The 17,393-nt window shown below is 30.1% G+C and overlaps 1 protein-coding gene across 2 annotated transcripts in view; it reads left to right on the top strand.

Moving 5' to 3' along the window:
- Positions 1–17,393, top strand: part of RNF145 (ring finger protein 145) — an 88,083-nt gene that overhangs the window by 42,399 nt on the left and 28,291 nt on the right. For both annotated transcript variants that reach the window (XM_031953607.1, XM_031953606.1), the window contains 4 exons: positions 2,013–2,121; positions 9,171–9,262; positions 12,414–12,649; positions 15,801–15,976. In XM_031953607.1, the coding sequence (XP_031809467.1) occupies positions 2,013–2,121; positions 9,171–9,262; positions 12,414–12,649; positions 15,801–15,976 (613 nt within the window). The remainder of the gene's footprint in view (positions 1–2,012; positions 2,122–9,170; positions 9,263–12,413; positions 12,650–15,800; positions 15,977–17,393) is intronic.

Here is a 17,393-nt window from a genome sequence, read left to right as displayed (position 1 = left end):
GTCAATGGTGAAAAATTATCCTTGTATATTTTTTAAAATAATAAGCTTCAATAAAAATAAATAAATAAATAAAATACCTGGATTGTTCTGAACTGGGGGGGCGGCGGGGGGGAAGAAAGGCAACACTGAGCCTGCAGCTTTATGCATTACCTGCTTTTTGTCACACATCCCTACCACTGATGATGTTCATGCAGCTATTTGAAAATCATTGCAAACTTTGTTACCTTGGGAAATAACAGAGAGGCAAGAGCCCAGACTCTTGCTGACACTGACCTATCTGGATTCTTTATCTCATTTTAAAATTTCCCAGTAAAAGCAGATTCTATCTTGAAAATGTCATTGATCTCTCGTGATCAACCCATAGATATGCTTCATTGACATACTTATAATAAACTCTTTTAAATAAAAAAGAACAATGCTTTCTACATTCCTTTTGGTGATGTAATTTGACTACTAGGTGAATCTTAGATTTCACCATCATGTGAAATTGTTTTAAGTCTTTCCTTATGTTTTGTTGGTTTCCAGATCCTATTAATAGCATCTATTTTGGCAGTATTCTAGCTTTTCTTTATGGTCTGTTATCAGTTTTGTTGTTTCTATTTCCACATCTCTGTATAAATTCCTTTTCATAATTCTCATCATGGTTGTTGTGAAAATTAAATGAAATGATAATTGTAAAGCATTTAACACAGTAGGCACATAGTAAGTACTATTTAAATGTTAACTATTATTATTAGTAGTAAACATTTGGGGCATGCTTGTTAAAGGATTAAACTCAAATTCTAATGAAAGAGACCACATACAATATATATGAAATATGTGTAAGATAATTTTGGGGTGAAGGAATTAGCAGTTGTATGAATCAGGAAAGGCTTCATTCCAATGATGGGACTTTTGCTGAGTTGTAAAGGAAATTAGAGATTTTAAGATGCAGATTGAGGTGGGCATGCATTTCAGTCATAGGACTAGGAAGTTTTTGCAAAGGCAGGAAGTCCGGAGATATAGTGTTATGTTGGAATATTAAGGAAATAAGAAAGCCAATTTGGATGGATTGGAGATATTATGAAGGAGATATTTTAAGGTTGAAAAGGAAGGTTGGGACCAAATAGTGACAAACTTTAAATATGAAGCAGAAAAGTTTATATTTCCTTCAAGAAATATTAGACCAATAGAATTAATAGTCTGAAAGTAGCATGATAAGATTTGTACTTCTTGAAAATCACTTTGGTAACTGTGTATAGTATGGATTGGAGTGGGAACATATTAGAATCAGAGAAATTAGGAATCTCTTTTTGAGTAAAGTAGTGATACAGTTAAGGGACAGTATTAGGATGGCGGTTATTTGAATGAAAAGAAATCTGTGGTTAAGAAATATTGGATATCATACATATAGATATCTATAACTCTATAATCATGTACATATATAATTATATACTTTTATATGTATCTAAAAAGTGTGAAATGGAAATTCATGATTTTATATGGAATCCTCTTTTATATTGTGTACATATGTTTTCTCTTTTTGTCTTTAAGTTTAAAATAAATAAAATTTTAAAATAATTACATTAAATATTTTAAATTACCCTTGAAGAGAGAAATGCAAATGAAAAAAACTCCGAGGTACCACCTCACACGTATTAGATTGTTTAATATGGCAGAATAGGAAAAGGACAAATGCTGGAATTCCAATTGGAAATGTCTGAAAATTTGTTCAAGAAGTAAGATTGGAAATCAGCAGAAGGATTGAGTCTCTCTCTCTCTTTCTCTCTCTCTCTCTCTCTATATATATATAATATCAATTGAGAAATGATGCAGTTATACAAATAATAAAGTGTTAGAATGGCCATAATTTTCTCCCCATGAGAGAAACATTAGCAGTGACTTAAGAAAACTTAAGAGTTTTGACTTTTAACATTTCAAGAAGACAGTTGCTTTAAAATAACTTTACATTAAACTGAGTGAATTAATAATATTACGTTTTACTTGAGCTTTTATTTGTGTTTCTTTTACAGGTTATATTTTAAGTGTTGTGCTTCTTACTTTACCTAGACAACATCTGGTTCAGCTTTACTTATATTTTCTTACTGCACTATTGCTTTATGCCGGCCATCAGATCTCTAGGTAAGAAATCATTAACATCTTTAATATATATCTTGAATTTTTGAAGTTTATTTGTAAAAATATTTATGATTTAATTTGTGTTGGAACTCAACAACTTGTTTGTTGGAAAAAATATAAATATTTTTGGGGGAGTGTGTAAATAAGTGTGTGTGTGGGGGAGTTAGATACACACACAGAAAGAGAAGAGGAGAATTATTTTCTAAATGAAAAATAGTATACAAAGTTAATACTTAAAATTATGCTCAAAGATTATTCCTATTTTATGTTAAAGTATTATTACTACTTTGTAAGGAAGCCGTAAGTGGGTAAAAAGAGCACTAATTCAGGAGTCAAACTTGCAAACTTTGAAAACTTGAGTGGATTATTTAACCATGCTGGCTCCAAGAAATTTATGTTTGTAAAATGAATAGGTTGGAATGGATCTGTTTATTCTAGCTTTAAACTTATGACCCTCTAAATCATTTTTTTTTGCAAGACAATTGGAGTTAATTGGCTTGCTCAGGGTCAAATAACTAGTAAGTGTTAAGTGGCTGGGGTCAAAATTGAACTTAGGTTCTTCTAACTCCAGGATTGGTCCTCTATCCACTGTGAAGTTTAGCTGTCCCCCTTTTTTGTTCCCAAACCATCTTAATAAAATAAATTTACTTGTATAAAACAGATAATGTTCTAATAGTTATACAAATATTGGGGACCTTTTTGCCTCCTCATAAAGGGCATTACCTAGACAAGTTATGTATAAAGACTTAGAGAACTCTTATTTTCCCATTTTTCTTTATCGCTCAGAATAAATTCATTTTGAATTCTATAGCAGTCTGTGTGTGTGTGTGTGTGTGTGTGTGTGTGTGTGTGTGTGTGTGTGTGTGTGTATTCCTGTGTGGAATGATTGCTTGATATATTTCACTTAATCATAATATTATTGTTTCATAATAAAATCGAATCTATTTATAGATTATACTACAAAATGTTGAACTATCTAGGAAGAATGTCTATTTGGACTTAGAGAAAGGAGTTATTGCCTATCAATAAATATAAGTTTTCTGTTTTATAAGTTAAGGATTATTTTTATGCTAAAATGTTTCATGGGTTTTATTGGCCAGCCTATTGGTTATAAAATTCTCCATACTTAGAACTAAACTGATCCTTTGATCTTTGGAACTGTCCTTGAAAGTTGTTATAAAATCTATCAGAGTGTGTTCTGTAAAAGAATTCACTTCTTTAAATAGATAGCCTTTGAGATCCTAGATCCAATATGTTAAAATCATATTAGCAAATACAATAATGCTGCCTTTTGCTCCAGCTGTTCTAAATTCTAAAATTCTAAACTCTAATTGTAAAAATAGAATTTTAGTGATGATTGAAATCATGACAGCCACAACATTTATGCAATATAGTTATATATTATTCATATTTTCCAGAGAAGGCAAAAATTAAGCTTTTGGAGGATGAGAAGCTGAGAACAAGGTAGTACCAAAGGAAATTAAATATTTTCTTACAGTCATTTTTTATTTGAAGTTTTTAGTGCTTTACTTTATGGATTTATTTTTTCCTAATGTTTGAAAAGATTCTTTCTCTTATTAGAGAGGGGCAATAGTTCATTTTTAATTTAAGCAAAAACATGCTTCAAATGAGATGCAGCATTTAATTATTAATATGGTTTTCTGTTTTTTTATTACTACCAAAAAGGAATACTATTATGTATAATATCTCTTCCTGGCATTTGTGTGGCATTGAGAACTGTATCAACAAGTCTGGATATTTTATTCAAGGTTTTTGGGGGTTTTTTGTTTTAGTATAATTCCCAGCTTTCTGGAATGGGTAATTTCATTAACACTGTATTAATAATATGCCTATCTTTCAGTCCTTCCAATATTACCTGTTTTCATCTTTCTGTCATCTTGACTAATTTTTACTGTGTGAGGTGAAACCTAGCATAGTTTTTAATGTGCATTTTCTTATTCATGATTTCATATTGTTGTTAATAGTTTGTAGGTCTTTTGAGAAAAGTTGGTGTATATACCCTTATGACCACCACATCCATTGGTGAGATGGGTCTTCATCTTAATATATTATATTCCTTGGTTGTGAGAGTTTTCTCAGAAACATCTGATACAAGTATTTTTGCCCTACTCTATGACTTTTTACCTAAGCTTTATTTATTTATTTTTGTATGTAAACTTTTCAGTTTCATGAAATAGTTATTTTCTTTCTTCTATGATCTCATTTTTTTTTTTTTTTTTTTGGAAAAGCATTCTCCATTTCTATTCTATAAATAACCTGATCTTGTTCTCTTCTAATTTTTTGTGATAGGAGTTTTAAAATTCAGATTGTATAAGTATTTTAATTGTGACCATTGTTATAAAATCATTTGTCTATACCCAGATAAATAATAAAGCCCTTGCCTTGTGGTATGTACTGAATTGGAGGAAGGCAACATTCTATTGATATAGGAAACTGTATATACAGATAAATAAACAAAATGTGTGGAAAACAAATATTAAGTGAAATTTTTGGGAAGGTGCTACCAACAAACAACAAGCATTTATAAGTACCTACTATGTACTAAGGCCTATATGTAAACACTGTAGAACCAAAGACAAAAAAACCAACTCATTGAAGAAACCCAAGTCATAGCACTCAAGAATTTTACATCCTGATTAACATTCACATATGTAAATAAATACAGAATATATACTAAGAATACATTCATTTTAGTATTACTAATAATTTATGGTAGTCAAGGGAGGTCTTTTATAGCAGGTGGCACTTGAGTTGAGCTTTGAAAGTGCTTTGATTTATTATAAAACGATATGATATTGTAGGACTCATTTATAATTGGGACAAAATTTAGGAGTCATTCATTGTAATCCTCTCATTTTATTGATGAGGAAATTGAGAACCAGAGAAGTTCATTTACTTGACTAGTATCACAAGGATTTTACATCACAGAGGTGAAATTTGAACTTAGGACCAAGTCCAACTCACTTTTCATCATATCACATTTCCTTCTTTCTTTAGTCTTTTTATTATAGATTATTTTGAAGAAAACAATTTTAGGACACTTACATTCTAAAACAGTTTAAAAATCAGAAGAGAGAACAAGCTGTCATGGATACTTGTGACTAGGTGTTTAGGTTCTAAAAAGTTGTTGTTTTATTTTGTCTTATTTTATTTTGTTAATATTCAGCATTGCTTGAATTCTATATATTGCCCAGAGGAAGAGATTTGGGAGGAACAAGCTATTTTTATTCAGTAAAGTAGGGTATAAGAGTTATTTTCCTCTGATAAACCTAATAATACATGGAAAAGTTTGTAATGTCTTTCTGGTACATCTCATCAATTCTTGCTTCTTGAAAAACTGAATTTTATGAAAAATGGAATTGAAAATCACAGTCCCAGATTCTCTTATTCTTAGTTTAAATCAGAGTCTTTTAGATTATGCTATAAAACGTAGCTTCAGTAAAACAAGCCTCAGTTGTTTTTGTTGTGCTCTATTTTGTTCATGATAGCAAGACAATAGGGGTTAATTAAGAAAGGACTACTGTTGTCTCCAACTGAAATACTGTGGTCTCTGTTTGAAATAAGACATAGGATTTAGGTCTTTAGTTAAAGACCTCATCTTTTGTTTCAGTCTCCTTTCCCCCCCTTTTGTTGAATTTTGAAAATCTCCAGAGGAAAAAAAAATAAGTTTGCCAATGGCTTTCTTAATGAAAGGAATATTGATTCTTATAAACTTATTTATTCACAGGAGCATTTGACAAGATTTTATAAAAAGTAAATAAAACACTGCTTATGTGTTATACTTGTGTTTGTTTATTGAAATGAAATCCTAATTACAAAAGATAAAGCAACCAGATTATATTTCTACATTATACGTGTAGAATTCTTTTATTCCCTTTGCTACTTTAAAAGTTTTCTTTTCTTTTACTTTTTCTTTTTCTTTTTCTTTCTTTCTTTTTTTTTTGGAATGATTGAATGAAAGTGACCACAAACTCTTAATAATAGTTTTTCTTATATTTAAACATCAGATAACATTGAGATAACATTGTAGGCACTTAATAAATGTTTGCTAACTGAATAGATAAATGAATAGAAGAAAATAGCTGCATCACATTCCCTGGGCATAATCATTGTTGAATTTATTTGTCATGTCCCTAACTTCCATTAAAGTCTTTCTCTGATGCCTCATTAAGGCACAAAAGTAGCATTTATGTTCTTTAAGCTTAGCTTTGAGAAAACAAAGGAAGTCAGAAACACAGTCCTTGAACTCAAGAAGTTCACATTTGAATGGGGAAGACAATAATTGTGAACAGATAAAATATAGAGTATAAGTGGATGATGATCAAGGAATGGAGAAATAACATGTCCTATGAGAGAAACAGCAAGGAGACTAGCATTGCTGAATCATAGCGTAAGAAACCTGAAAAGGTAGGAAAGGATGAAGTTGCGAAAGACTTTAAAATCCAAATAGGATTTTATATTAAATTTTGGAGATAATAAAGAACTGTTGGAGCCTGTTAAGGAGGGTATTTAACATGCAGGCGTGATTTTTTAGGAAGATTACTTTGGTAACTAAGTAGAGGATAGTTTGGAGTAGGTAAAGACTCTAGGAATGGAAACCAGTCAGAAAGCTATTGGAATAGTTTAGGTATGAGAAATAATAGTGTGGTTGCAAGGATGGGTGACTTGGAGAATGTTTGTGTTTTCAATAGGAAGAGGGGATGGTTTAAGAGGAAAAAGAATGAGTTCAGTACTGGATATCCAGTTTGAGTTGTCCATAAAGGAGTTGTTAATGTGGAAATATAGTTTGGAAGTGATACTGGAACTGAATATATAGCTCTGGGAATGATTTGTGCAGTAATAATAATTGACTCCATGGGAACTGATAAGATCACCAAATGTGATAACAGAGAGAGAGAAAATAATAACATCCAATATAAACTCTTGGGAGACAACCAGTGTTCGTGAGTATGACCTAGATAAAAATTCATCAAAGGAGCTGAGACTAAGCTATCAGACAGGTAGTTGATGAGACTGAGCTATCAGACAAGGGCCAAGTAGTATCTTGTTTATTATTGGAAAACCATATCAATGAAGTTTTGAAAGTCTTGGAATCCACACAAAGGTAATTAAAACAGGATTGATATGATTTGGTGGAAATTGCTGATGCAATCACAGATCTTTTGGAGTATTTGAAAAGCAAGATCTCCAAAACTTTCCACCTAAGAAAAAAAAATCTATTCTTCGATAACAAGCCCAGCAAATGATCACACAAGAGGACAGTTTTTATTTCATTATGCTGAAATGAGTATTATTTCATTTCTTAATAGGAAGTAGACTAATTGAAAATATATATAATACCATATAATTATATGCAGAAATGTTTGAAAATTGATCTGCTTGAAGTTGAAGAAGAGATAATGATATATGAATTTGTGAATCTTTTATATAAAAATCTGTTTTTCTTTTATGTAGTACATTCAACATGTAATTTTCAAAGCTGTTTTACTTATCTGAGTTCCCTTTTGGTCTTTCTTTTTTAATTCTCTTTTTCAATAATGGGGAAGCACTTTCCCTTTTCCTCTTTATCTTTCTCTTCCACTGGAAAAAAAAGAAAAACAAAATCCTTGCAACTAATACATTTAATCAAATAAAACAGATAACCACATTGGCTGTGTCTAAAATATTGATTGAATCTTGAGTCAGTCATCTCTCTGTCAGGGTAGCATGTTTTGCTATCAGTATTCTGGAATTTTGGTCATTTCCTTGATCAGAATTTTTTAAATCTGACAAAATATTCTTGACAAACCAATCAACTTTTAGTGAAATGAGTGTTTTCTTGTTATTTGCAAATTTGATATGTATGGCTACTCTAAGATGTAAATAATAAAGAATGGAAGAGTGGAAAAAAAAAAAAAAGAATGGAAGAGTGGAAGAAACAACCAGGGACTACCATTTCAGAAAAAGGACTTTTTGGGGTATAGGGACTAGGGTACCAAAATAGGAAAGGGAGGTCTTAATTATTATCAGTAATCCAGTTAGCAATATAGGAAGACAAGTTGCTTTTAGTAATATTTTTAAAATTTGATGACGAGTTTATTAAAAATAATAATAATTGAATAATTGCTAACTTAAGAGAAAGAAATTAGTCATTTTCTTTTTTTGTCTGCTTGTAAAATACAGTCAAAAAGGTCTTCATATTGTACTCAATGTCAAGTAATGAATTTTTTTTTTGAATTATAACTTTTTATTGACAAAACATATGCATGGGTAATTTTTCAACATTGACCCTTGCAAAAACTTCTGTTCCAACTTTTCCCCTCCTTCCCGACGCTTCCTCCCCTAGATGGCAGGTAGTCCCATGCATGCTAAATGTTAAACTACATGTTAAATACAGTATATGTATACATATTTATACAGGTGTCTTGCTACACAAGAAAAATCTGATGTAGAAAGAAGGTAAAAATAATCTGGGAAGAAAAACAAAAATGCAAGCAAACAATCCAGAAAGAGTGTAAATGCTATGTTGTGGTCCACACTTATTTCCCAGTGTTATTTTTGCTGGGTCTAGCTGGTTCTGTTCATTACTGATCAGTTGGAACTGATTTGGATCCTCTCATTGTTGAAGTTAGTCACTTTTATCAGAATTGATCCTCATAATAGTATTGTTGTTGAAATGTATAATGATCTCCTGGTTAGTGATATTTTATTGGGCAAGGACCTGCTAGGGGGAAATAAAATATCTTCTGATACATTATGAAGCAATGATAACTTGCTCTCTTCTTGCTTCTGTTGTCTGAAATAATAAAATTAAGCTCCAATATGTTTTATGGTAAGTAAGAAAAAGTCATTTCCCAAAAAAAAGATATTATTGTACAATCTTATTAACAGATATGAAAAAAAATTTTACTTACATAATCATAATTTTGTAGAGGAATTGTCCCTCTAAATTTTGGAGTGGAGTTTTACATCTGCCAGTTTCCTTTCCCTTCACCTCAATCTTGATCTTGGAATGCACATAAAAATGAAATTTTATTATTTGGATGTTTTAGGGATTATGTTAGAAGTGAACTGGAATCAGCCTATGAAGGACCAATGTACTTAGAACCTTTGTCCATGAATCGTTTCACCACAGCCCTAATAGGTAAGTGTAATTAGTTTAAAAATAGGTAAGGTGATGGATAAGAATTTAATTATGAAGGAGTGAACATTAAAAATGTATATTCGGAATCTTTTCTCTCTTAAGAAGATGGAGTCTTAATTTTAATGAGCTATTTTAGATTTAATGCCTTAAAAGTTACTTTATATTTATATGTGAGATGTGCCAGAATAATGGTTAAGAGGGAGAGGCAGCATGTTGGAGTGGGTAGAGGGCCAGACTTGGAATCAGGAAGACCTGAGTTCAAATCCTGCTTGTGACACTGTGTGACCATAAGCAAATTATTTACCTTGCTACTTATAATAACTACTTCATAGGGCTTTTATGAGCCTCACATGAAGTAATGTACTTTGCAGATTAGAAAACCCTATATAAATCAGTTTTTATTATGGATTATTTTTCTGGAGACCACAGCACGATGTAATAAAAAGTGCTAGAATAGAATTCTGAACACCAAGTTGTAGTCTCTGGATTAACTAAATTAGTTGCTCTTATAACTATAGAGAAATTACTTATGTGAACTTCTCTTTTCTCATTTGTAAAATTAGGGATTGTAAGAACTCTTTATCTATTTTACATAGCTGTTGTGAGAATCAAATGAAACAGCATAATAAGAAACTCTTTTTAATGAGTGCTATACCAATATATCATCACCTCATCACTATGTTTGGAGAAGCCTTCATTTTATTTATATTTTTGAAAGTTACAAGCTAAAACGATATAGTTTCATACATTAAGTTTGCAAAATATTTCATATATAAAATATATATTTTTGTAGAATATATCATATCATTTTTCTGTATATCTTTTCCTTGGTGTCATTGGAGAAAAGACTGATTTTTAAATAAAGCAATTTACCTTAATGGACTACATTGTAACCCAAGGTTTATCTCTGTATATATTTGCAATTAGTTTGCTTCAGATTAATGTAGATAATTACCATAAACTTTTAAAATACTGAATTATTTCTTATGAACTCTTCAGACACATGGAAATGTTTTGCAAGAAAAGGTCCTAGTAGGAGTATGTCTGATTTGTTAAGAATTTAATTTAGCATTATCCAAAGAAGTTAATAACATTCCTCTAAATTTTCTACATTGATTACTTCAGTAGTCAGCATGTAGATTTGTTTAGAGATGCTTATTAGCAAAATGAAGCAATATGGAAGAGCAAAATCCATGTCTTTTAAAATAACTACAAAGTTAATTTCATCACTTCTTTAAAAATAGTGACTATTTTCCCTTGTCACTGATAAAAGCCATAAGGAAAAGCCAACTAATTTGAAAACAGTCAATGTTATTATAAAATTCTTGGACATGATTTTAATAGATGGTATTATAAAATCAAAAGCTAATAATATTATATAATTTTTATTTAGAGTTTAGAAAAATCAGTTTGAGTATATTGAATTATTTGAGAAAATAAAAATCTGTTTTCTTAGAGCTGAGGTAAGGAATTGATTAGTATTGTGGCGCCTACTTTCTTCAGTATAATAGTTGATTATACTTCTTCAAAAGAGTGTATCACATGTGAATCATGCTCATCAATCAAAGAAAACAAAACCCTGGGTCTCATCACCATATGATGCTGGCATCGTCTAATGGGAATTTTCTGTGCTTGCAGGAAGTTTACATCATGCTGTACAGGAAAGCTCAAATATATGACAGGTAGTCATTGCTTTGAGTAATAGTTAATTTGGAGTGAAAATAACAACATCTTACAGTCTTAAAGTATATTTTTATAGAACTTTATTTCCTCTTAATTTCTCAAAATGATTTTATTTAGCATTTTCTCAGAAAAAACTGATTATTAATCAGATTATTGCTCTTAAAAGCCTAGAACAAGCTCATTATAGACATAAGGCCACATTTTTTTTTTCCCAGAGTAGTTGGATTTTTAAAAATGCTTATCTGCCTCTTAAAATGTTAAATTTATAATAATGAAATGTAATATAATAAAAAACGTTAAAAGAAAAACCAGGTGAAATTTCTTTTACATTCTCATATTTAGGGATAAAAAATAATATGTATAGAAAAATGCTTCAATACTTTTGAGAAGCTGCAATTTTATTAGAATGAGCAGTTTTTCCACTAATGTAGATTTCAACCCTCTAAAATATTTTGCTTGATCTTCCAAGGCTGGGGTATCCAGAAATATTCTAGTGGTCATTAATTTTTTAGTAAGCCTTTTGAATTTACTTAGGCTCATCTTTAGAGAACAGACATAAAGTAAATTACCCATCACCTCAAGACTTTTTCTACTTGATGAGATAGCTAGGTTACCTTAGTATAATCTTTAAGAACCCAGATAATTTTCATGGTATTATGAGACTGAAGAGTTTTAGAAAATGTTTTTTTTTTTAAACTAAAATAAAACCACCCATAACATTTTTAAAAAGTCATATAAATTCAACATATATTAAATGCTTATTATGTATTATTGTAAGGTATATAGATATTGGGGATATTTTTTTTTAATTAAAAAAAATTTTTTTTTTTAAATCTTTGGCTTTAACTTAAAATTTTACTAACTTTTATAACTTCACCTTCCTGACTGATTCCTTTGGGGATGTAGCACAATCTAATAATAATACAAAATTAGACTTGAAACTTGTACATATGAATTTTCTCCTAGCTCATTTTTATAGGATGATCATAAGGAATTGGCTTTATCTTTTAACACTATAATTTTATCCACAAAATGTGAACTTACAATTTTATTCATAAAATGTTGAGTACATCTGAAATCAGGATTGTAGAAATAAAGTAACACTAGCATTATAATATTGAATTAAATGTTGCAAAAAAGAATTTTTTTCCCCACTACCATCCCTGATTTCATTTTGGAATGATGTTATGAAAGTCAATGGAAATTGACTTAAATTGCTTAAAAAAGAACTCATAGAAGATACAGATGGATATAAAATTCATTGATAATATAAAGATAGAATTAATTTCAGAAAAAGATTGACATTTGTAGCACATAAATATAATCCGAGAGACTGAATGCAAAAAGCATTAATTACTTTAGATTTTATTACTAAGGCATTATTTTGGTAGAGTTTTAGGTTGAATGTTTTCTTTAAGTTCACTTTTATTAAATGATAATAATTTTAACATCCTTTTTTCCTCTTTAGGTCAGTTGGTGGTATGTACGTTGTGCTCATGTGTGATGAAAACTAAACAGATATGGCTCTTTTCAGCTCATATGCTTCCTCTTCTGGCACGACTGTGCCTTGTTCCATTGGAGACTATTGTTGTCATTAACAAATTTGCAATGATTTTTACTGGATTAGAAGTTCTCTATTTTCTTGCATCCAACCTTTTGGTACCATATAATCTTGCTAAATCTGCATATAGAGAATTGGTTCAGGTAAGAAACAAATTTAAGGATATTTGGTTGAACTATTACCCAAGCACAAAATGTACTTAGCATGTAATTTACCATTTAGCATCATTTCATAAATTTTAAAATCAAATCTTATTGATAACTTAGTGTAATTATGGTAATAATTTAAAGCTTAATTAAATGTTGGTAGAGATTTGTTTGAAGTTTTGGTTACAAATAGTCAAAGCCTGATTGTTTTATTGAACTTTAGTTATTCAACTAGAAGTAAAATGCCCATGAATAAATTTATCTCTTATAATAATTTATTCCAATTGACAATTTAGGTGAAAAACAGGGCTACATTTAATTGTTTTATTAATCTCTTAATTTGAGGCAAACATATTCTTAATATAATAAAATTTTCTTTACATGTCCAAATGCCTCCCTGTAATGTTTGATCCCAAACAGATTAACTCAAGTCAGAAATGACAGACATTAAAAGGTGTTTGACCATCTAGTTTATATTTTAAAATCATATATTTGAAAATGCTAAAGATGTGTCAGCCTCTCAGAAGTATAGTAAATTATTTAGGAAATTAATCTAGCCTACAACTTCAGTATATCTCAATTTTATCATTTAAAAAGTGTAATAAATAAAAAATAAAAGTATAATAAATGGCCTATGTGGTTATCATGTACTATTTATTTATTTTGTGTGTGTGTGCATGTATGTGCATGTATATGTACACACACACCTGCTACATAAAGATACTGGAAGCCTTCTTGATTTAGTGTCCAGAATTTATGGCAAGTAAATTTCTCCTTGTAAGCTATAAGAAGCACATATCAATCCTTCTGCTCTCAGCCTAGATCATAGCCCCTTATGCCTGTGGTTTGAAATCATGTTTCTGAGAGACTGAGACTTCCTAAAGTATTGAGTTGGAAGAATTAATACTCCTCCTTACATATGTGGTGCCCTTTTTTTTTTTTTTTTTTTGGAAAGCACATTATAAAATATAAGACCTCCTATGCCTTGATTTGCCAGGATGGAAGGGAAGAGCTAGAAGTACTAGAGGGCAGAGTGATATGGAGGAATTAGAATTGCTTAAAAAAAAAACAGCATGAACTAGAGAATCTTTTTATTATTTAGTCAATAGTACTAAATTCTATGGATACAAAGACACTCTTCACCCTGAAAGAGTTCATAGTTTATTGGGGGAAGATACCACCTAAAAAGAAGTTGAAAAGCAGGAATAGAGAGTAAGGGCATACTTGGCTTGAAGGCATGATGAAAACTTGAAAACTTATGGGACATGCTAAACTATCTACCCTTAAATAGGGGGAGAGGAGCTCTGTGATGTCTACTTTCTATCCTTTTTGGTCAGAGGGTAGGAGGGGCTTATGGGGATAAAGGTATTAAGGAGATATGAATTTGAGAATTGATGTGATCTTGTAAGATGAGTTTCTAGAGATAATGATGAAATCCAGATGAACAATCAGGTGGGAAGTGATGAAGTATCTATCTAGGCCTCCTTCTTGATTAGTCCCTGAGGAATCCAGGCCTATTCTGTTTTTTTTTGTTTTTTTTTAATAGTATTTCATTAATATAGTAGTCACAATCACCATTTAAAACATATCCACTATGAAAAGGACGAGTGTCCTTTATATTCATAAAATTAATCAGTTTATAGTTTAGAAGTAACATTGGCCTCTTGGAAACTTTTTTTTAGTTAGAATAGTTAACTGCAAAATCTTGGTGCTAGTAAATTCCATTTTTAGCTCAAAAATTTTTTCATTAACTCCATATGTACCCTTGTGAAATTCATTTCTCTATCATAATTATCAGCAATAGCTTATCCTAGAGATAAAAATTTAATGATTTTCATATATTTTATTAAGGAAAACTGAATTTGTAATTTTGCTTATTCACAAACGCTGATTCAGTGTAACATTTCTTCATGAATAGCATTTCATTTTCTTATAAATCAAACAATTCATCTCACCAAAAAGATTATATTATTGTTTTCTTCTTTAATTTACTGTAATCAAAGGTAATAAAACTTAATTAGTTTGAGATAGACATTTTTTCTTATAATTTACTTTGGTAAAATTATTCTACTTCATTGTATACTTGGAAATCATAAGGACTAAATCTCCATTTTCTTTTTTCCATTGACTTTCTTTTTAGTTTTTATTGTATACATCACACCACTACAGTGTGGGTGATATTAAAGCAATGAATAGAAATAAATTGTTTTAGATATGAAATTATGATACTTATGTCCTGGACAAAGTTAGATAGAAGAAAAATTGAAATTGTGTAATTTTGTATGATTTTATTTTGATAATGTAATAAGATATTGTTAAGAATAGAATTATAGACTTTGAGAGTTTGAAGAACTCTTAGAAATCAGGTAGTATAAAAATTTTATTGTGCAAAGGAAGAAACTGAAACCCAGAGAGGTTAAGTGAAAATTCCTATGAAAATACTTGGCTTGAATAAAGTAAGAATAAAAGATATAGGTGATGTTTTCTATGAACTATCATAAATTGAATAATTGATATTTTGTATTTTTAACTCATACCCAACTTTTGAAATAATGAGTTTGATATTTTAAGATTCTGTAACTTAATAAGTTAATAATGTTTAAAAATTGTTTAAAGGCAATATCAGTTTTATAAAAATTATTCCTTTTATAAAAAAGGAATAATTTTTTTTGAAATGTTATTTTTATAAAGGCTTACAATCTTTTAAAAACCCTACTATTATGGAACAAAATGAATAAATTTATTAATCACTATGCTAGATGATAAAGTAGATAAAGGAAATTCTGAAGTATGTTTCATTATGTACCAATATTTATTAAAATGTAAATAGTCATAGTATCTTTACCATAGATCAGAAAAGCCATTTTAGTATAATGAGATACTGTTTTTGGTCATGAGTTAGTAAAACTAAAAGTTATGATATTTTATTATTGTTGAATTCCTTTAATTTTTATTGAAGAAAATAAATGTTAATGAAAGTAATCATATAATGAAAGAAAAACTGAATTTATTTTTCCTCTGAATCAAAGTAAGTTTTTTTAGAATCTTCCTCTCCTGAAATGTAATTTCATGATCACTATAATTGTTGTTTTGTCTAAATGTCAAATGTTTCACAAATTAATTAGACTTATGTTATTTCTATACTCAGGTGGTGGAAGTATATGGCCTTTTGGCTTTGGGAATGTCCTTATGGAATCAGCTGGTTGTCCCTGTTCTTTTCATGGTCTTCTGGCTTGTTTTATTTGCTCTTCAGATTTACTCTTATTTCAGCACACGGGATCAGCCTGCATCACGAGAGAGGCTTCTTTTCCTTTTTCTGACAAGGTAATTAGCAAAAAAAAAAAAAAAAACCCAACATGATACTATATCCCCATGGAACACAAACTTCTAATATAGGAGTGGTAAACTTTGATGTTATTTTTCATCCCAACAAGTGTTTCATATTAAAGAGTTGCATTGGTATTTGTATTTTACTTTTTATGACTAGTCTTGATATGGTAGGTTGTATGTAGACTCTGAAGTACATTGAATACATTATAGAAATAAGTTTAATTAATAATACTGGCATAAGAACATTAGATATAGAAAATTTCAAAATGTTTTTGTTATTCATATTGAACTAATTTGAGAAAATAAATATTTTTTCTTTATTAAGAAAACCAAATTGGCTTATCTTATAGTTGGTGAAATAATGCATTTATCATATTCATTAAATATTTAATTCTAACCAATGTCAACCATTTGTAAGTTTTGGTTTTGGGGGAAAATGTTTTCCTAAATGTCACTTATTTTCTTTCCCCAAACCAATTACTTATTACTTGATTTTACTCATTCTACTTTTATATCTTGTACGCTGGATTATGAACTCCCAACATAAAAATTTCTAGACTCTACCAGACATCTTTTGATTCATAATGAATTTAATAGACAGATGGGAATTCACTTTACCATGTGTATGCAGATAAAGTTTAAAGAGTAACTTATAATTTGTAACTTATAGTAATTTTAGTTACTAGACAGACAATAAATTACTTTATATTAATTAAATATTTGAATGTCTACTATGTGCTAAGTACCATGGCAGACACAAAAATATATATTGCAACTCATAGTTAAGTTGTAAAGAAGATAAGAACTGAACTTTTGATTTCATTGGTATAGTGAAATCTCAGGTGCAAAAGCTTCCTCCACCAATGCAGTTCAACAACTTCTCTTCAATTTAAAAGTTTTAAGAAAACTGCTTAGAGTATTGACGTGTTCTGAATCACCTTGCCTATATGTGTAAGAAATGGGACGTGATCCCTGGTGTCTCTTATCCAATTATTTCTCTTTGTCTCCTGACCATTTGCAAACCATTTAGTCTAATTCTGGCTATTCTCTATATTCTTCAACCTTTAAAATTTTGACTCCTTCCCTAAAACCATGGAGTTCTGATAAATGAACTTTGCCTTATCTTGTCCCAGAACCAGTTCACTGTCCCACTTGTTGGCTATTCCAAACAATGCTGCTGGTGCTGGTTGTATACTCAACAATCCTTCCCCTCATCTCTCCTTTATATATCAAGTCTTTTCCCATTACAATATAAGTTCCTTGAAGCAAAGACTATATATTGCTTGCTTTTATATTCCCAATGCTCAACACAATGCTGGGCACTTACTAAGTGCTTAATAAATACTGTTTTATTCCTATATCCATGCAAGCATCCATCCATCCATCCCTATATGTACACTCAGCTATTACC

The sequence above is a fragment of the Sarcophilus harrisii genome, chromosome 2 (assembly GCF_902635505.1).
Source record: "Sarcophilus harrisii chromosome 2, mSarHar1.11, whole genome shotgun sequence".
Classification (NCBI taxonomy): domain Eukaryota; kingdom Metazoa; phylum Chordata; class Mammalia; order Dasyuromorphia; family Dasyuridae; genus Sarcophilus; species Sarcophilus harrisii.
This window is presented reverse-complemented; position numbering and strand designations above follow the sequence as displayed.